Source organism: Saimiri boliviensis, chromosome 2 (genome assembly GCF_048565385.1).
Source record: "Saimiri boliviensis isolate mSaiBol1 chromosome 2, mSaiBol1.pri, whole genome shotgun sequence".
In the NCBI taxonomy this organism is placed as follows: domain Eukaryota; kingdom Metazoa; phylum Chordata; class Mammalia; order Primates; family Cebidae; genus Saimiri; species Saimiri boliviensis.
In genome coordinates this window covers 99,463,615-99,484,296 of record NC_133450.1, presented here as the reverse complement: position 1 = coordinate 99,484,296, position 20,682 = coordinate 99,463,615, and the positions used below count along the sequence as shown (strand labels likewise).

General features: G+C 39.9%; 1 protein-coding gene across 3 annotated transcripts in view; it reads left to right on the top strand.

The window, feature by feature from the left end:
• Nucleotides 1-20,682, top strand: part of KLHDC1 (kelch domain containing 1) — a 65,544-nt gene that overhangs the window by 1,607 nt on the left and 43,255 nt on the right. For all 3 annotated transcript variants that reach the window (XM_074393987.1, XM_003930550.4, XM_074393986.1), the window contains exons 2-4: nucleotides 12,513-12,583; nucleotides 13,050-13,167; nucleotides 13,597-13,715. In XM_074393987.1, coding sequence (XP_074250088.1) covers nucleotides 12,513-12,583; nucleotides 13,050-13,167; nucleotides 13,597-13,715 — 308 coding nt within the window. The remainder of the gene's footprint in view (nucleotides 1-12,512; nucleotides 12,584-13,049; nucleotides 13,168-13,596; nucleotides 13,716-20,682) is intronic.

Genomic DNA, 20,682 nt, shown 5'->3' with positions numbered 1-20,682 from the left:
GCTACTCGGGAGGCTGAGGCAGGAGAATCGCTAGGACCTGGAAGGCCGAGGTTGCAGTGAGCCAATATCCTGCCGTTGCACTCCAGACTGGGCGACAGAGCAAGACTCTGTCTCAAAAAAAAAAAAAAAAGAAAAAGAAAAAGGAAAAAGTACATAACGTGATTTCAGAATTATTGCTAAAAAATGCTAAGGATCATAGCCTTGAGTGAGTTGTATTCTTTTTGCTCGTGGAGGATGTTCCTCCATGTAGATGGCTACTGACTGGTTAGAGTGGTTGTTGCTGAAGGTTGGAGTGGCTGTGGCAATTTTCTAAAATAAGACGAAGTTTCCCACATTGATTGAGCCTTCGTTTCACAAAATATTTCTCTGTAGTATGCAGTGCAGTTTGATAGCCTTTTTTTTTTTGGAGACGGTGTTTTGCTTGTTTCCCAGGCTGGAGTGCAGTGGCACAGTCTCGGCTCACTGCAACTTCCACCTCCCGGGTTCAAACGATTCTCCTGCCTCACCCTCTCCAGAAGCTGGGATTACAGGCGTGTGCCACCATGCCCAGCTAATTTTTGTATTTTTGGTAGAGATGGGGTTTGACCATGTTGGCCAGGATGGTCGTGATCCCATGACTTCGTGATCCGCCCACCTTAGCCTCCCAAAGTGCTGGGATTACTCGCATGAGGCACCGTACCTGGCCTTTTTTTTTTTTTTTTTTTTTTTTTTTTTTTTTTTTTTTTGAGACAGAGTCTCTAAATCACCTGGGCTGGAGTGGAACCATCTCGGCTCATTGCAACCTCCACCTCCTGGGCTCAAGCCATTCTCCTGTGTCAGCCTCCCAAGAAGCTGGGATTACAGGCGTGCACCACCACACCTGGCTAATTTTTGTATGTTTAGTAGAGACAAGGTTTCACCATGTCCACCAGGCTGGTCAAAATCCTAACCTTGGGTGATCTGCCCGCCTGGGTCTCCCAAATTGCTGGGATTACAGGAGTGAGCCACCACCCACGGCCTATGTGTCAATTTTTTACATCTCATTTTAATCTTGAAAATTGTGTAATTGTTGGCTGACGCCCTTTTCGGCCTCAGCCCACCTGCACCCAGATGTGGGGGAGGGAAGAAAATTGTGTAATTGTCAATATTGAAGAATTTGGAAAAAAAAATTGTGTAACTAATAAGATCCCAGTTCTTCAGGTGGCAGTCAGTGGATTGAAATACTTCTTTTCCTATTGTTTATTAATCCAGTCAGTAGAGGTGCTGTAAGAACCACTCTGGAAAATACAACACAGATTTAGATCCTGAGTCTACTGCTTTTTTAAATTCTAGGGATTATCAGCAGTCAAGAAGTGTCTAAGGCGTAAGTGGAAGGAAAGGGAGAGTAGGAGCCAAAAAAGAAGTCTTATGGGTAGTATAGGCTTTAAGAAGAAAAAAAGGAAGACATGGCATATCATGAGAAAAAGTAGAATCCTTCTAACAATTACCTTATTCCAATCCTTCTAAGCAGAAGATAGTTAAAAGGCTCTGGAATCTGGTGTAATACTCAGTAGTTAAGTATAATGATTGTATGATTCCACATTATATATTCCAGTCACTATTTTCCACCTCGTTGGAACAAATAGTGTATTAAAATGGACAAACATGTCCTGAAGCTCACTGATACCTGTCTAAATTACCAGTTGTTCTATTGTCAAACATATTCTAAAGGCCATTATATTAATACCTGAAAATAGCTCCCCCCTGCAGAGGTAAAAGTGGTAACACCAAAAAAGTGGTCGATTCTAATTGGCGTCAGAATATTATTTTGCTCTTCGTTCTGTATCCTTTCCACATTACAGAAATTCACACAGAGTTTGGTGCTGCTGCAAGGAACGTTAAAATTTGGGAATAGCTTTTCCAAATTTGGCAGGGAAGAACTCAGTGTCTTGGCATGTTAGCAGATAGTATGGTTTTCCTCTTATGGCCTTAATCAATTGAACAGTTTTATTTCTGTAATACAATTGATATTAATACATTTTACTCTGAACCTTTTCTTTCTTTTTTTGTTTAATATTTTTTGTTTGAGATGGAGTCTTGCTCTGTCACCCAAGCTGGAGTGCAGTGGTGCAGTCTTGGCTCACTGCAACCTCTACCTCCCAGATTCAAGTGATTTTTCTGCCTCAGCCTCCTGAATAGCTGGGACTACAGGTGCACGCCACCATACTCAGCTAAATTTTTGGTGTTTTTAGTAGAGACTGGGTTTCACATGTTAGCCAGGATGGTCTCAATTTCCTGACTTCGTGATCTGCCCACCTCAACCTTGGTGATTTCTAAACACCGGAAAATGAGAAGGCATATGGCAAATGAGAAAATATTTGTAACCAAGGCTGGGCGTAGTGGCTCTCGCCTGTAATCCCAGCACTTTGGGAGGCTGAGGCGGGCGGATCATCTGAAGTCAGGAGTTCAAGATCAGCCTGACCAATATGATGAAACCCTGTCTCTACTAAAAATACAAAAATTAGCCAGGCATGATGGCATGTGCCTGCATTCCCAGCTACTCAGGAGGCTGAGGCATGAGAATTGCTTGAGCCCAGGGGCAGAGGTTGCAGTAAGCGGAGATCGTGCTGTTGCATTCCAGCCTGGGCAACAAGAGTGAAACTCCATCTCAAAAAAATAAATAAATAACATATATATATATATATATATATATATATATATATATATGTGTGTGTATGTATTTGTAGCCCTGCAATAAAGACAAAAGTCCTATAAAAGATAAAGATAATATCCCCATTGAAAAATGAGCAATGGATAAGTACAATTTACAAAATAAATACAAATAACATACAAATCAAAGAAACCCAGGTAAAAATTACAATGAAGTTTTTCTTCTCCAGTTTGCAAAGATTAAAAAGAATTTTGGGGAAGACTGTGGAGAAATGAATTACTAGTACACTGGTAATAAGAGTACAAGTGGCCGGGCGCGATGGCTCAAGCCTGTAATCCCAGCACTTTGGGAGGCTGAGGCGGGTGGATCACGAGGTTGAGAGATCGAGACCATCCTGGTCAATGTGGTGAAACCCCGTCTCTACTAAAAAAAAATGCAAAAAATTAGCTGGGCATGGTGGCGCGTGCCTGTAGTCCCAGCTACTCAGGAGGCTGAGGCGGGAGAATTGCTTGAACCCAGGAGGCGGAGGTTGTGGTGAGCCGAGATCGTGCCATTGCACTCCAGCCTGGGTAACAAGAGCGAAACTCTGTCTCAAAAAAAAAAAAAAAAAAAAGAGTACAAGTGTATGTAACCTTTTTGAGGAGAAATTTAGCAATGTTTATCAAAAGTGTAAGATGTATTTTCTCTTTAACCTAATAGTTCCACTTTGTATATTCATAAGTGATCACATTGGTCATCTGTGTCATGTTGAGGGCAATTGTCATTCTTTTTTTTTTTTTTTTTTTTTTTTTGAGACAGAGTCTCTCTCTGTCACCAGGTGCAGTGGTGTGATCTCTGCTCACTTCAACCTCTGCCTCCCGGGTTAAAGCAATTCTCCTGCCTCAGCCTCCTTAGTAGCTGGAACTACAGGCACGTGCCACCATGCCCAGCTGATTTTTGTATTTTAGTAGAGGCAGGGTTTCATCATGTTGGCCAGGATGGTCTCGGTCTCTTGACCTTGTGATCCACCCACCTCAGCCTCCCAAAGTGCTGGGATTACTGGCATGAGCCACTGTGCCATCATTCTTTTTAAATGACCAGAATGTAAACCTCCTTTCTCTATTTGTGGTATTCCTCTAATGAGTGAATATTGTCAAGGTATTTATTCTAGTTGTCTCCTACTTATTGTCATAAAATTTATGATATATAACTGTTCTTTATTTTACCCTAAATGTCATAATTGGTTATAGCTCATAGTAGGTACCCAATAAAAAGACTTGAAAGTCAGGTACTAACTTTTCCTGCCTCACTTGCAGCTAGGTTGTGGGCAAGTGGCTAGGACTCTTGTTAGTTAGATGAATCTGTGCTAGATTTGGACATGGGAATAAAGACATAAAAACAACAGGACCTGTAGAAGATTCTTAGCCTGCAATATAGTTTAGGAATATGTGGTCTTCGCCAGTGATCACAGACCTGTTCTCTTGGCATGGTTTCAGATCTGGATCTTTCTTACATAGATCAGAGGCTGGTTCTTCAGCCTCCCTGATGATTCTGTGAGCTACTTATTAGTCATTTCTTAAAATTTTATTTACTTAATTTTTGAATTTGAAATATATATACAAAAGAATGTATAAAATAAGAATTATTTAAATGTAAACATCTGTTTACTTTCCAGATCAAGAAATAAACAATACCTTAGAAACTTACTGTTTATCTTGCATTGATTGCCTTGCTCCCACCACCCCCACTTCCACAGGTTACCATTATTGTGAATTTCTTTTCTTTTCTTTTCTTTTCTTTTTTTCTTTTTTGACACGGAGTCTCGCCCTGTTGCCCAGACTGTAGTGCAGTGGCATGGTCTCGGCTCACTGCAGCCTCTGATTCAAGTGGCTGGGACTACAGGCGCATCCCATGACACCCAGCTAATTTTTTGTGCTTTTAGTAAAGGCAGAGTTTCTCCATGTTAATCAGGCTGGTCTGGAACTCCCCACCTCAGGTGATCTGCCCACCTCAGTCTCCCAAAGTGCTGGGATTACAGGCATGAGCCACCATACTCAGCCTATTATAAGTATTCTTATAGCATTTTTCCTATTGTATAATCAGAAGGACATGTATATTCCCTAGGGTATCTACCAAGGAATGAAATGTTGGGTCATTTAATATGCCCATCTTCAAAATTACTTGGAAATATCAGACTGTTACCAAAATATTTATATCAGTTTACACTCCCACCAGCCGTTTCCTTGCTGCATATCCTTGACAACACATTTGGTACCATCTGGCCTTACTTTTTTGCCATTCCAGTGAGTATGACATGATAGTTCATTGTGGTTTTTGTTTTTGTTTCCCTTGTTTACTGATAAAATTGAGTGTCTTTTTGTAACTTTATGGACTATTTGTGTTTTTTCTTCTGTAAAAATGCTAGCTCATATCTTCTCATTTTTCTATTGGGTATCTGTTTTTTGTTTTTTGATTTTTTTTTTTTACTAATTTATACGAGTATTTAAAATATATAATGGTATGAGTTAAATCTATTTTCAATTTATAGCTTGTCTTTTGATTTCTTTCTGTTTGTTTGTTTGTTTTTGAGACAGAATCTCACTTTGTCGCCCAGGCTGCAGTGCAGTGGTGTGATCTGAGCTCACTGCAACCTCTGCATCCCAGGGTCAAACATTTCTCCTGCCTCAGCCTCCTGAGTAGCTGGGATTATAGGTGCCCTCTACTACACCCAGCTGATTTTTTATATTTTAAGTAGAGACCGGAGTTTCACCATGTTGTCCAGGCTGGTCTTGAATCCATCTGACCTCAGGTGGTCCACCTATCTCAGCCTCCCAAAGTGCTGGGATTATGGGTATGAACCAACTTGCCTGGACTTGTCAAACATATTCTAATCATTCCTAGAAATAGGAAGAGAAGGGGTCAAGGGATATTTTTTTTGAAAGATGAGATGAGGCATTGATAGAAATCATCCAGTAGAGAAAGAAAACTTGTAGAAAGGAAGTGATAATGTAGGAGGGAAGTCTCTGAGAAAGTGAAAAGGAACTAGGTCCTAACTTATCGATTCTGTGCTTTATCTGTGTTGAGACATTTGTGGAACTGTTTTTGTTGTTGTTGTTGTTGTTGTTGTTGTTTTTGAGTTGGAGTTTCGTGCTTTTTGCCTAGGCTCAATGGCACGATCTCAGCTCACCACAACCTCCACCACCCGAGTTCAGGCAGTTCTCTTGCCTTAGCCTCCCATGTAGCTGGGATTACAGGCACTTGCCACCAGACATAGCTAATTTTCTATTTTTAGTAGAGATGGGATTTCACCATGTTGGTCAGATGGGTCTCCAACTCCTGACCTCAAGTGATCCCCCTGCCTCAGCCTCCCAAAGTGCTGGAATTACAAGTGTGAGCCACTGTATCTGGCCAAAACTGACTTTTAAAAAATGTTATCAGGTTGAAGTGAGTGTACAGTCAGTTTAACAGGTGTTATTCACTTACCCGTTAACTCAATCAGTCAATATTTCATTTGTCTTTTATGGGCGAGCCACTGTAGCCAGATGTGGGAGCGTAACAGGATAGACCTGATCCCTGTACTCATTAAGCTTACAGTTTAACGGTATTGGTGGTGGGAAGGGTGTATGTGATACAAAGAAATTGAAGGGAAAGTATAGGACTATGAGAGCATTAAAATTTTATTATTATTATTTTTTTATTTTTTTGAGATAGGGACTCTTTCTGTCACCCAGGCTGGAGGGGAGTATGCTATCTTGGCTCACTGCAACCTCTGCCTCCCTGGTTCAAGCAATTCTCCTGCTTCTGTCTCCCAAGTAGCTGGGATTACAGGCATGCACCACCACGCTTGGCTAAGTTTTAAAATTTTAGTGGAGACAGGGTTTCACCATATTGGCCAGGCTGGTCTCGAACTCCTGACCTCATGATCTGCCCGCCTCGGCCTTCCAAAGTGCTGGAATTAACAGGCATCAGCCACCGCACCCAGCCAAGAGCCTTTAATAGGGGACCTATTCTTGGAGAATAGGTTAGAGAAGTACATTTAAGCTGATTCCCAAAGAAGGAGGAGTTAGGCAGACTCTGAAAGAGAACTACAAGGGGAGAAAAGAGAATAGATGAATAGTCCTATCGTGGCAAGGAACTAGGAGATGTGTAAGTACTGGAAGAGTACTGTGTATGAAAGGCAACTTGAAGTGTTTTTTTTTTGTTTGTTTGTTTGTTTTTTTGAGACATAGTTTTGCTTTGTCGCCAGGCGCCAGGCTGGAGTGCAGGAGCGCAATCTCGGCTCACTGCAGTCTCCGGCTCCTGGGTTCAAGCAATTCTCCTGTCTCAGCCTCCTGAGTAGCTGGGACTACAGGCACACACCACCACACCCAGCTAGGTTTTGTATTTTTTAGTACAGATGGGGTTTCACCATGTTGGCCAGGATGGTCTCAAACCCTTGACGTTGTAATCTGCCTGCCTCGGCCTCCCAAAGTGCTGGGATTACAGGCATGAGCCACCACGCCTGGCCTGAAGTTTTAAGGGATAGCCGTACCATATAGTATAGAATATAAACATTTTAGACTGTGCTAAAAGCAGTAGGGAGCCGTTGATGGGATTTAAACAGAATAATGACAACTCATTTTCATAATATTTCTTTTGTAAAGGAGGACACAGGGCCGGGCACGGTGGCTCACACCTGTAATCCCAGCACTTTGGGAGGCCGGGGCGGGTGGATCACAAGGTCAAGAGATCGAGACCATCCTGGCCAACATGGTGAAACCCCGTCTCTACTAAAAATACAAAAATTAGCTGGGCGTGCTGGCACACACGTGTAGTCCTAGCTACTCAGGAGGCTAGGGCAAGAGAATTGCTTGTACCCGTGAGGCGGAGGTTACAGTGAGCTAAGATTGCACCACTGCACTCCAGCCTGTTGGCAGAGTGAGACTCTGTCTCAAAAAAAAAGAGTACACATGAGGCTACTGCAACCTAATGCCATTAAACCTTAGACTCATACAGTAACTCTCCTTATAATTATTGTTTACTTAGCCATTCAATATAGATTCCTCAGTTAGACATGAGTATAAGTTTATGTTTTTTCATTGTTTGGAAAAAAATTTAATTTTTGTGGGTGCATAGTAGGTACATATATTTATGGGATGCATGAGATATTTTGATACAGGTATGCAATGCATAATAGACACATCATATAAAATGGAATATCCCCTGAAATATTAGGAGGGAATATATTTATAGATAATCCAATTATACTCTTTTAGTTATTTTTGCAATGTACAAATATTATTAACTATAGTCACCCTGTTGTACTATCAAATACTAGGTCTTATTATTTCTGTTTTTTATGGTCCATTAGCCATCTCTATCCATCCACTTCTACTCTCCCACTACCCTTCCCAGCCTCTGGTAATCATCCTTCTCCTCTCTTACCTCCATGAGACCAGTTGTTTTTTGTTTTTTGTTTTTGAGTCAGAGTCTCACTGTCACCTAGGCTGGAGTGCAATGGCACAATCTTGGCTCAATACAACCTCTACCTCCCAGGTTCACACGATTCTGCTGCCTTAGCCTCCCAGGTAGCCGGGGTTACAGGCACACACCACCACACCAGCCTGGTCTCGAACTCCTGGCCTTGTAATATGCTCTCCTCGGCCTCCCAAAGTGCTGGAATTATAGGCGCAAGCCACTGCACCCGGCCAAGGGCAATTGTTTTGATTTTTAGATCTCACAGATAAGTAAGAACATGTGATGTTTGTCTTTCAGTGCCTGGCTTATTTCACTTAGCTAATGACCTCCAGTTCAATCCATGTTGTTGCAAATAACAGGATCTCAATCTTTTTTTGTGGCTGAATAGTACTCCATTATGTATGAGCACCACATTTTATTTATCCGTTCATGTGTTGATGGACACAAGTTGGTTCCAAATTTTGGGTATTGTGAACAGTGCTGCCACAAACATGAGAGTGCAGACATCTCTGCAATACACTGATTTACTTTCTTTTGAATATATATGTCGCAGTGGGTGTGCTGGATCATATGGTAGCTCTATTGTTAGTTTTTTAAGGAACCTCCAAACTATTCTTCATAGTAGTTGTACTAATTTACATGCTCACCACCAAAGTATATGAGGGTTCCCTTTTCTTCACTTCCTTGACAGCATTTCTTCCTGTCTTTCTTTTGGATAAAAACCATTTTAGCCAGGCGCAGTGGCTCACGCCTGTAATCTCAACACTTTACAGGTGCTGGGAGGCCAAGGCAGGCAGATCACGAGGTCAAGCAATGGAGATCATCCTGACCATCATGGTGAAACCTCATCTCTACTAAAAAATAAAAAAATTAGCTGGTCATGGTAGTGCACACTGGTAGTCCCAGCTATTTGGGAGGCTGAGGCAGAAGAATCACTTGAACCAGAAGGCGGAGATTGCAGTGTGAGTCAAGATTGCACCAATGCACTCCAGCCTGGTGTCAGAGTAAGACTCTGTCTCCAAAAAAAAAAAACTATTTTAAGTGAAGTGAGATGATATCTCACTGTAGTTTTGATTTGATTTTTTTGATGATCCATGATGTTGGGCATCTTTTTATATGGCATTCATATGTCTTCTTTTGAGAAATATGTATACAAGGCTTTTGCCCATTTTTTTCTTTTTTTTTAATCCACTTGACATCCGATTTTGGGAGATTTTGCCCTTTTTTTTTTTTTTTTTTTTGAGACGGAGTTTCGCTCTTGTTACCCAGGCTGGAGTGCAATGGCGCGATCTCGGCTCACCGCAACCTCCGCCTCCTAGGTTCAGGCAATTCTCCTGCCTCAGCCTCCTAAGTAGCTGGGATTACATACAGGCACGCACCACCATGCCCAGCTATTTTTTTTGTATTTTTAGTAGAGACGGGGTTTCACCATGTTGACCAAGATGGTCTCGATCTCTTGACCTTGTGATCCACCCGCCTCGGCCTCCCAAAGTGCTGGGATTACAGGCTTGAGCCACCGCGCCCGGCCCTTGTTTTGCCCATTTTTTAATCAGATTGTTAGTTTTTTTTTCCTGTAGAGTTGTTTGAGCTCCTTGTATATACTAGTTATTAATCCTTTGTCAGATGGGTAGTTTGCAAATATTTTTTCCCATTCTGTGTGTTGTCACTTCATTTTGTTGACTGTTCCCTTCACTGTGCAGAAGTATTTAAACTTGATGTGGGCCGGGCGCGGTGGCTCAAGCCTGTAATCCCAGCACTTTGGGAGGCCGAGGCGGGTGGATCACGAGGTCGAGAGATCGAGACCATCCTGGTCAACATGGTGAAACCCCGTCTCTACTAAAGATACAAAAAATTAGCTGGGCATGGTGGCGTGTGCCTGTAATCCCAGCTACTCAGGAGGCTGAGGCAGGAGAATTGCCTGAGCCCAGGAGGCGGAGGTTGCGGTGAGCCGAGATCGCGCCATTGCACTCCAGCCTGGGTAACAAGAGCGAAACTCCGTCTCAAAAAAAAAAAAAAAAAAAACTTGATGTGATCCCATTTATCTATTTTTACTTTGATGGCCTGTGCCTATGCCTATGGGGTATTATTCAACAAATTTTTGCTCAGACCAATATCCTGGAGAGTTTCCCCAATATTTTCTTGTAGTCGTTTCATGGTTTGAAGTCTTAGATTTAAGTCTTTGATCCATTTTTATTTGATTTTTGTGTATGGTGAAAGGACCCTAGTTTCATTCTTTTGCATTTGAATATCCAGTTTTCCCAGCACCCTCTATTGAAAAGACTTAGACATAGTGTAAGTTTAATTTCCTTGGAATTAATACAGTGGTTTTCTATTTTTACCTGAGAGAGAGAGAGAGAAAGACAGATAAAGACGTGGTCAATATACTATTTTTTTTTTTTTTTTTTTTTTTTAGAAACAGGGTCTGGCTCTGTCGCCCAGGCTGGAGTGCAGTGGCACTATCGTAGCTCACTGCAACCTCAAACTCCTGAGCTCAAGTGATCCTCCCACCTGAGCCTCCTGAGTAGCTAGGACTACAGACATGTGCCACCAGGCCTAGCAAAGTTTTTGGGGTTGTTTTTTTAGAGATAGGGCCTGGCTATGTTGCCTAGGCTGGTCTTGAACTCCTGGATTCAAGAGATCCTCCTGCCTCGGCCTCCCAAAGTGCTGGGATTACAGGAATGAGCCACTACACCCATCCTATTTTTAAATTTAAATAACATACAATGAGAAACAGCTAAATCTATTTAGTATGTTAATAACTTACGTATTATATAGTTTTACAATTTTTTGTTTGAGATAGAGTCTCCTCTGTTGCCAGTCTAAAGTGCAGTAGCACGATCTTGGCTCCCTGCAACCTCTGCCTCCCGGGTTCAAGCAATTCTCCTGCCTCAGCCTCCCAAGCAGCTGTAGTTACACATACCACCATGCCTAGCTAATTTTTGTATTTTTAGTAGGGATGGGGTTTCACCACTTTGGTCAGGCTGGTCTTGAACTCCTGACCTTGTGATTCACCTGCCTCAGCCTCCCAAAGTGCTGGGATTACAGGCATGAGCCACCATGCCCAACCAGTTTTAGAAATTCTTAAAGTGCTATTTTAAAACTCTAGCTCTTTTTTTTTTTTTTTTTTTTGAGACAGAGTCTCAATCTGTCACCTAGGCTGGAGTGCAGGGGCACAATCTCGGCTTACCGCAACCTCTGCCTCCTGGGTTCAATTGATTCTCCTGCCTCAGCCTCCTGAGTAGCTGGGACTACGGGCACCCTCCACCATGCCTGGCTCATTTTTGTATTTTTAGTAGAGACGAGCTTTCGCTATGTTGACCAGACTGGTCTTGAACTCCTGACCTCGTGATCTGCCCTCCTCGGCTTCCTAAAGTACTGGGATTATAGGCATGAGTCACCGCGCTAGGCCAAAACCCTAGGTTTTTTATTTGTTGTTGTTTTTTGTTTTTTTAAGATCCATTCTTGCTCTTTTGCCCAGGCTGGAGTGCCATGGCACAATCTCAGCTCACTGTAACCTCTGCCTCCCAGGTTCAAGCGATTTTCCTGCCTCAGCCTTCCAAGTAGCTGGGCTTATAGGCGTGTGCCACCGTGCTTGGCTAGTTTTTTTGTATTTTTAGTAGAGGTGGAGTTTTACCATGTTAATCTCAAACTCCTAACCTCAGGTGAGCCACCTGCCTCAACTTCCCAAAGTGCTGGGATTACAGGGGTGAGCCACGGTGCCTGGCTGGTATTATCGAATTGTTATATATATTCTGAGAAATGTCACAGATTTGTGTAAAGATTTGTTCTACCCCTAAGTTTTTTAAGCTCAAAAGTCTTATTTCTCTTTTCATCATGAATGTCAGAATGTGCTATTCTATTTATGATCAGCTTCTTTAGAGATTATTCAAGTTCAGAGTTAATCATTTTGACTAAATGTATTATGATCATTATATTCTAGATTTAATGAACACCTAACATTATGCTTTGCATGTAGTAGGCACTGCAAAAATATGTTCAGTGAATTAAAGTATCTGAGATAATAAGGTATTTAATTATATCTTTGAAAAAAATTCTTCCATTAATACTTTGTGTCACTCAAAACATATTGCCCTTTTTTGGATGATTCTTTTATTCCTGGCTTTATAGTCTTTAATATTCTGCTCTAAATCTTATTGTTTTGCTATTTTCTCTTACATAAAGCCCCTTTTAAAGGTTTAATTGCCGTAAGTATTTTCTTGAAACTCATATACTTCCTAGGTTTTATTTTGATCATTTATTGTTTTCCCACTTTCTCTTAGAAAATCTTTCTTTCATTTTCTTTTGATATATTCTATTTTATATTAAAAAAATCTTTGAGCCCTTGTGTTTTACAGTATTTTAATAACTATTTTTCTCATCCTGAGAAGCTATGTAACTGTTTGCTATGTAATTGATAAACATAATTTTATGTATTCTATATTTTTAGTCTATTGAAGACAATGAAGTATATTTGCCTAATGATGAAATTTGGACCTATGATATTGATAGTGGGTTGTGGTAAGTAATTTTAAATTGCAGACTGTCTGGTCTTAGTGTCTATTATAAATGTTTCTGTAGACTATAAGGAATTTGAGACCATACTTCCAACATACTGCAGCATTTTCAAAGTCTCCCTTTTCTTTTCTTTTAATGATTTTATTCTCTGGCTCGTTCATTCCCCTGTTGTCTTTCCCACTCTATTTTTTGTCTTTTCTCTCAAGACCAGTGCTGTCTCTGAAGATTTTGTTTTATTCTGCAAATTCCCAGTTCTAGTGATGTGAAATTTTTGTGATTTTGTTTTCCTAGCAGGTTGAGACGTTTTTGCCTTGGATCTTCTTAGAGTTTTTATATTATTGGCCACTATTACATTGTAATTGTAATTGACAGTGACAGTTTTCACTGACAAAAGTACTCATGGAGTTTAAAGAGAATTTTAATTTGCCTTTCTGGAAAGTTATGGGATTCCATGTTATTTTTGCTGCAGGAGAATGCACCTCATGGAAGGAGAACTCCCAGCCTCCATGTCAGGAAGCTGTGGTGCTTGCATTAATGGAAAGCTGTACATTTTTGGAGGATATGATGACAAAGGATACAGCAATCGAGTAATAATTTCTTTAATTCAAGAGTGCAGCAAAATGTAATATTTAATGTATCATTTATTTTCACAAGTTACAAATATTTTAAAAAGAAGTTACATAGAAAACCTTAAACTTGTAATTAAAGGTTTTAAAGCTAGATTGAAAATGTAGCAGTCCTGTTCTTCTCTTCTGTGTCTTTCTGCTTCAGAATTATCTGCATGTTTAATTGATATTCATAGGACAAGAGCAGGATGGGAAAAACTCATTTCAATGTATTTTATATATCATTTTTACTCCTAAAACAGTCTCATTTTTATTCTACAATTTTTAATTTTTAATAAGTAACAAGCTTACCTATTAAAAAGAAAAAAAGTAATCTTGGATCACATTTCCTCTGGTACAGATTTAATTTTTAAATGCCCTGTCTGCTAATAGCGTTCTCATCTTTTAAAGCTTTATTTTGTTAATTTACGAACAAGAGATGGAACCTACATTTGGGAAAAAATCACCAACTTTGAAGGACAACCACCTACACCACGTGATAAGCTTTCCTGCTGGGTATATAAAGACAGGTAATGCAGCAGTTGCACTTAATGCATTATGTCTGCCTAAGCAAAGATAATAGCTTTTGACTAAAATACATAAAACTTAAAGGTTTGAGTTTTTTCAAGATAGCAATTGATTTTCTAAATAATCAGTATATCTGTGGAGAATGCCTGTTTTATTTCTTCCTTTCTAATCTTTAAACTTTTTGCTGCCTTATTGCACTGGGTAAGGCCCTGAGTAAATCCAGTGCTTATATTTATACTTTCATGTATGTTACTCTTTCTTTTTCTCTGAACAGTATTTATTGTTTCCCTATTTTCTGAGCATCAATAAAACTAGATGGTAACTTCTTTATCCCTCTCTCCCTCCCATTCCTTCAACGCTAGTTTTTGCAAGTCACGTTTTTAATCCTTCTGTTTCATTTTTGGGAAGAAGGGGAATTTCAGTTATGAATATTTTAGCACTCCTCTCCCTGTTTATCATTTCTTGCTAAGTCTTTTAAACTATTTTTTGTGGTTTTTCATATTTTTATTCTTTATGTCCTTTACTGTATTTTCTGTGATAACTGTCTCTCTTTGCTCTTTGTAACATTGTCTTTATTTTTGAAATGAGTTTTTCTCCCCTTTTATTTTTTTCCTAATTTTTTTTTTTAAAGATGGAATCTCGCTCTCACTCAGGCTGGAGTGCAATGGCACCATCTCGGCTCAGTGCAACCTCTACCTCCCTGGTTAAAGTGATTCTCCTGCCTCAGCCTCTCAAGTAGCTGGGATTGCAGGCACCTGTCACCATGCCTGGCTAGTTTTTGTGGGACTCTGCCATGTTGGCTAGGTTGGTCTCGAACTTCTGACTTCATGATCTGCCTGCCTCAGCCTCCCAAAGTGCTGGGATTACAGGCATGAGCCACCATGCCCAGCCTTCTTTTCTAATTTCTAACAATTTTGTTTCAGCTCTTCATATTTTCTGGCCATTAGCTCTGTTACTTGTTTTATTTTTCTTTTAAGGGTTTTGCTAATTACTTTGTTAAATTTTATTTGTTTTTTAAAATATTCAATATTCACTTTCCAGTTTTCAGATTTGCTTGTCTTTTAAATGTTTTTAAACAATTTGTTCAGTAGCGGACTAAGTAAGGTCTATACATTGTAATTGATTGATAGGTCTTTTTTTTTTTTTTTTTTCTGAGATGAGTCTGGCTCTGTTGCTCAGGCTGGAGTGCCGTGGCGTGATGTCAGCTCACTCCAACCTGCGCCTCCCAGGCTCAAGTGATTCTTCTGCCTCGGCCTCCCTAGTAGCTGGGACTATAGGGGTGTACCACAACACCCGGCTCATTTTTTGTATTTTTAGTGGAGAAGGGTTTCACTGTGTTAGCCAGGATAATCTCCATCTCCTGACCTGACCTCATGATCCACCCACCTTTGGCCTCTCAAAGTGCTGGGATTACAGGTGTGAGGCACCACACCTGACTGATAAGTCTTTTAAGTTGCTTTTATTCTAAAGATTTCCCTTTGGTCTTTTTTGTTTTGTTTTTGAAATTTATTTGATAAAGAAACGATGTCATTTGGCTATAGAATCCCAGTAGTCTGCACTGTGTTGATTATATCTCTGTGATATTTAGCATATTAATCTGCACCTTCTATTTTCTGTAAACTGGTACTTAGATCTAGAAAATCAAATTCATGTTCTTTTGTTGGTTGTTGGTTTGGGAGCGAATAAAAGTACTTTGCAGTTAACTATTTTTAGGCATTAGTAGGCACATAATGTTTGGTTGTCTCTGTATGTTGGCAAGCACTGATGATTGTTGCCTAGATCCATTTTCATACAAGCAGATGCAAAGTGATGATATTCTAATTCTATTATTTGTTCTATTATTATTAATTTGTTAGTGGAATACTTCTATAAAAATTAACTTTCCTTAACTGTTTGTTAATCCTAAAACACTTTATAGGAAAATCAGGAAAAATGCTTGATTCTTTCCCCATTTGGATTAGTGTTCAACAGCTGAGTCATTTCTCTAGCATCCATGAAGGTGGTCAGTAAGGTTTTAAATTATCATTTTAGAATCATGGATGTGAAATATTTGATGTCAGCCTGGCATAGTGGCTCTTGCCTGTAATCCCAGCATTTTGGGAGGTCAGGAATTCAAGACCAGCCTGGCCAACATGGCAAAACCCCGTCTTTACTAAAAATAAACAGCCAGATGTGGTGGTGTGCCAGTTCCGATTGACAGACCCTGACCCAGCAACAGATGAGTAAATGCATTCAGACACAGATATCCAGTGAAAGAACAGGCTAGGAGTCTGGGCAGCTTACAAACCTCATGGAGGGTGTTGTAAAGAGTTACCCTGTGTCCCTCACTAGCTGGCACTGCAGGCATTTATTCAGTATAGATTTAATGGCAAAGGCTTTAAGTCAGCTCACTTGTGGGTAATTAACATGGTTGCCTTCCCAGGAGAGAGCAGTCCTACTAATGATTAAAGGGCAGGTTCAGAGTCCTGAAGCAAACACCATTTGCAGGTAGTAGCATTGTTGACTCCCCAAGTAGAAAGTAGTAATGCATCCATGGATGTTCAAGGGTAAGTCTCAGGACTACATGAGTAAACCAGCTCTTTAGATAAACTACCTTACATTCCTTTGTATCTACTCCTGCCTAATTGCCTCTGGGTAAAAACCACTGCCTTCAGCTCGTTCCTTCCTGAGGCTTTTGCAAAAACCTCCCAGTGTTCCAAGAAGATTTATGTCTATTTTACAATTTTTCAATTTTTCCCACCACCCTAACTGAACCCTTACAGTAGTATATGCCTGTAGTCACAGCTACTGAGGTGACCGAGGCAGGACAATCACTTCAACCCGAGAGATGGAGGTTGCAATGAGCTGAGATCTTGCTTCACTCCAGCCTGGGCAACAGAGTGAGACTGTCTCAAAAGAAAATATTTAGGCCCAGGTGCCTGTAATCTCAGCACTTTGGGAGGCCAAGGCAGGTGGATCACAAGGGCAGAAGTTCAAGACCAACCTGGCCAATATAGTGAAACCCTTTCTCTACTAAAAATACAAAACTTAGGTGGAGGTGGGGGGGCAGGGGCATGGTGGCAAGTGCCTGTAATCTCAGCTATTCAGGAGCCTGAGGCAGAGAATTGCTTGAACCTGGGAGGCAGAGGTTGCAGTAGGCTGAGATCATGCCACTGCACTCCAGCCTAGGGGACAGAGCAAGACTCTGTCTCAAAAAAAAAAAAAAAAATTAAACTTAGCTGGGTGTGGTGGCACACAACTGTAGTCCTAGCCCTTCAGGAGGCTGAGATGGGAGGATTTATTATTGAACCCAGGAGTTCAAAGCTGCAGTGAGCCATGATCACAGTACTGCACTCCAGCTTGGGTGACAGAGGGAGGCTTCATCTCCTAAAAAAAAATAAAAATTTTGATGTGTTTTAATTCATGAGTTATCTCTTTTATTAAGCCCAAATTATCTCATCTTTGTCGGGTGAGGCCCCCTTCAAGTTAACTCCTAAGTCTTTTTGACAGGACCTGTAGCAGTCTCATCATTTATATGCTTTTTAATATGACAAGACATTCCAGATTCATCTTGGATATTTCCTTTCCTAGACCATTATCTGCCACTTTGCTAAGGAATTCTGATTCTATTTGGTGACAGAGTGTATTTACAGACTTCAGTCCTAGCGCTAGGAATGTCATTGCTGTTGGGTAGGTTATTATTTTTACACTTTCTGAGAAGTCAGAGAAAGGAAATAAAAATTATTTAAGATGAAACACAACCTTCATTCATACAGATCTTTTCATTTCATATTCAAAACCATTCAGTTTGTAACCAAACTCACTGATCTACATTGGCTTACATTCATATGTGCCTGTCTGTCTGTCTGTCTGTCTGTCTGTCTGTCTGTCTTTTTTTTTTTTTGGAGACAAAGTCTCATTCTGTTGCCCAGGCTGGAGTGCAGTGACGCGATCTCAGCTCATCACAACCTCTGCCTCCCGGGTTCAAGTGATTCTCCTGCCTCAGCCTCCAGAGTAGCTGGGACTACAGGCACACATCATCATGCCTGGCTAATTTTTGTATTTTCAGTAGAGACAAGGTTTCACTATGTTGGCCAGGCTGGTCTCAAACTCCTGACCTTGTGATCCGCCCACCTCAGCCTCACAAAGTCCCAAAGTGCTGGGATTACAGTCATGAGCCACTGTGCCTGGCCTTCAAAGTCACCAACATGATTACTGCCTTTTTTTTTTTTTAATAGATTACCACTTTATCCCTTAATTCACACTATAATACCGGTAATACTACCAAAGTATGATTTCCAAAAAGAGTTTTAATATTATTTTACAGTTCTTTTATTTTTAGCGTTTATACCACTAGAGATGTACAGTCAAATCTTACACGTTTTAGTTACTTGAAAAAGTTCTCTGTGTGATTTTGCTGCCTTCTTAAAACATAGATTCATTTCTGTATTTTGCTTTTTACTTTTAGGGGTGTTTTGAAAAAATTCAATTTTGTTTTTATAATCATAGTTTACATTGTTTTCAAATAATCCAAATGTTTTGATTTTTAAGATTAGGTTTGTTTTTCTTTGAGTCAGGGTCTCACTCTGTCACCCAGGCAGTAGTACAGTGGTATGACCACAGCTCACCACAGCCTCAACCTCGAGGCCTCAGGTGATCCTCCTGCCTCAGCCTCCCTAATAGCTGGGACCACAGGTGCATGCCACCACACCTAGCTTTTTTTTTTTTTTGTAGAGATGAGGTCTCACTCTGTTATCCTGGGTGATCTCCACCTCCAACTCCTGTCCTCAAGGGATCATCCTGCCTTGATCTCCCAAAATACTGGGATTACAGGCATGAACCACCAAACTCAGCCTATTTTTAAAAACTTTATTTAAAGTATATTTGTATATTCTGGCCGAAAACAATGTCTCACATTTATAATCCCAGCACTTTGGGAGGCCAAGGTGGGTAGATCACTTAAAGCCAGGAGTTTGAGACCAGCCTGGCCAACATGGCAAGACCCCATGTCTACTAAAAATACAAAAATTAGCTGGGCATGGTGGCACGCACCTGTAATCCCAGCTACTTGGGAAGCTGAGGCGTGAGAATTGCTTGAACCCAGGAAGTGATGTTACAGTGAGCTGAAATCGTGCCACTGCACTCCAGACTGGGTGACATAGTAAGACTTTGTCTCAGAAAGAAAAAAATACATACATACATATGTATATATATATTCATTCTACGAGATAGGCTTACCTGTGTATTTCCTTCAGCTCGATTATTGATGGTTCTATCATAATATGTTAAACAGTTCAGTTTTTTTCTGACTGATTTGCAATACTACTTTAACATCTTAATTTCCATATGTATTTTCATATATTTATGAAAATTAAGTAGATGTTAAAGTACATGTTATGTTACATATATATTATATGCTATATGTATATATACATATGTATACTTAGTATACACTATATATACTTAGTATATACTGTATGTACATATGTATATGTGTATAGTGTATATGTTATATAACATATACTTTAACATATACTTAACATATGTAGTATATATAATATAAAATATTTATTTTTTACAAACCATAGTGCTTCCATTATTCATGTTAAAAAGAAAAAAATGTTTATTTTTATATACACTTTTACATATATACTTAATATATATTTATACACTTAATTTTCATATATATGATTTATTTTTATATTTTTATATTTTTATATATTTTATATATACATACATATATGCTTAATATATTATATCTTATAAATTATATATATTTGCTATATTAAGTGTATATATACTTTATTATAATTAAGTATATGTAAAAGTACATGTAAAAGATATAAAATATAAAAGGTAAAGCATAACCTTACCTTTTAAACCTAGATGTTATGAGCAGTGAATATTGATTTTTATTAAATACTTTTTCTTTTGAAGTTGTTTGAGGTTTTTTCTCATTTTAAGTACTGATGTCATATATTAAATATTTTCTAATATAGTATACTTGTGTTTCTGATATAAATCTTGGTTGTAACAAGTATTTCAGCATATTGTTGAATTTTATTCACAGATATATACAGAATTTTTTAGGAGGAGTAATTGATAGTTTTGTCAGTTTGCCTCCTGGTTAGGCCTAACTTTTTGTCATTTTGGTTTGGAAAAAGCATTTTAAGGGCTGGAGGCCAACATAGGACTGAACTGTTATCTCTGAACCTTGCATAGGCTTGTCTAAAGGGAATATCTCTGAATGCTTATGGCAATCACATGTGTTTCTGTAAGCCACTATGGTTTTCTGCTTTTTTTTTTTTTTTTTTTCAGACGGAGTTTTGCTCTTGTTGCCCAGGCTGGAGTGCAATGGCGCGATCTCGGCTCACCGCAACCTCCGCCTCCTGGGTTCAGGCAATTCTCCTGCCTCAGGCACCTGAGTAGCTGGGATTACAGGCACACGCCACCATGCCCAGCTAATTTTTAGTATTTTTAGTAGAGACGGGGTTTCACCATGTTGACCAGGATGGTCTCGATCTCTTGACCTCGTGATCCACCTGTCTCGGCCTCCCAGAGTGCTGGGATTACAGGCTTGAGCCACCGCGCCCGGCCTTTCTGCTTTTGTTTTTTTGGGTTAATCTACCCTATGAAGTATTTTTGGACCTTTAAAGGTTCTTTTTTTGTTGTTGTTAGTGTGTAAAAGAAACCAGTAACAGTGATTGGCCTAGGCAGGGGAATTAGTGACTGAGAGTAGGAGGGAGACTTACTTTTTGCTGTGCTTTTTTTTTCTTGAGATGGAGTCTTGTTCATATTGCCCAGTCTAGAGTACGATGGCATTATCTCTGCTCACTTCAACCTCCACCTCCCAGGTTCAAGCAATTCTCCTGCCTCAGCTTCCCAGGTAGCTGGGGTTATTGGTGCCTGCCACCATGCCCTGCTAATTTTTATATTTTTAGTAGAGATAGGGTTTCACCATGTTGGCCAGGCCAGTCTTGTACTCCTGAC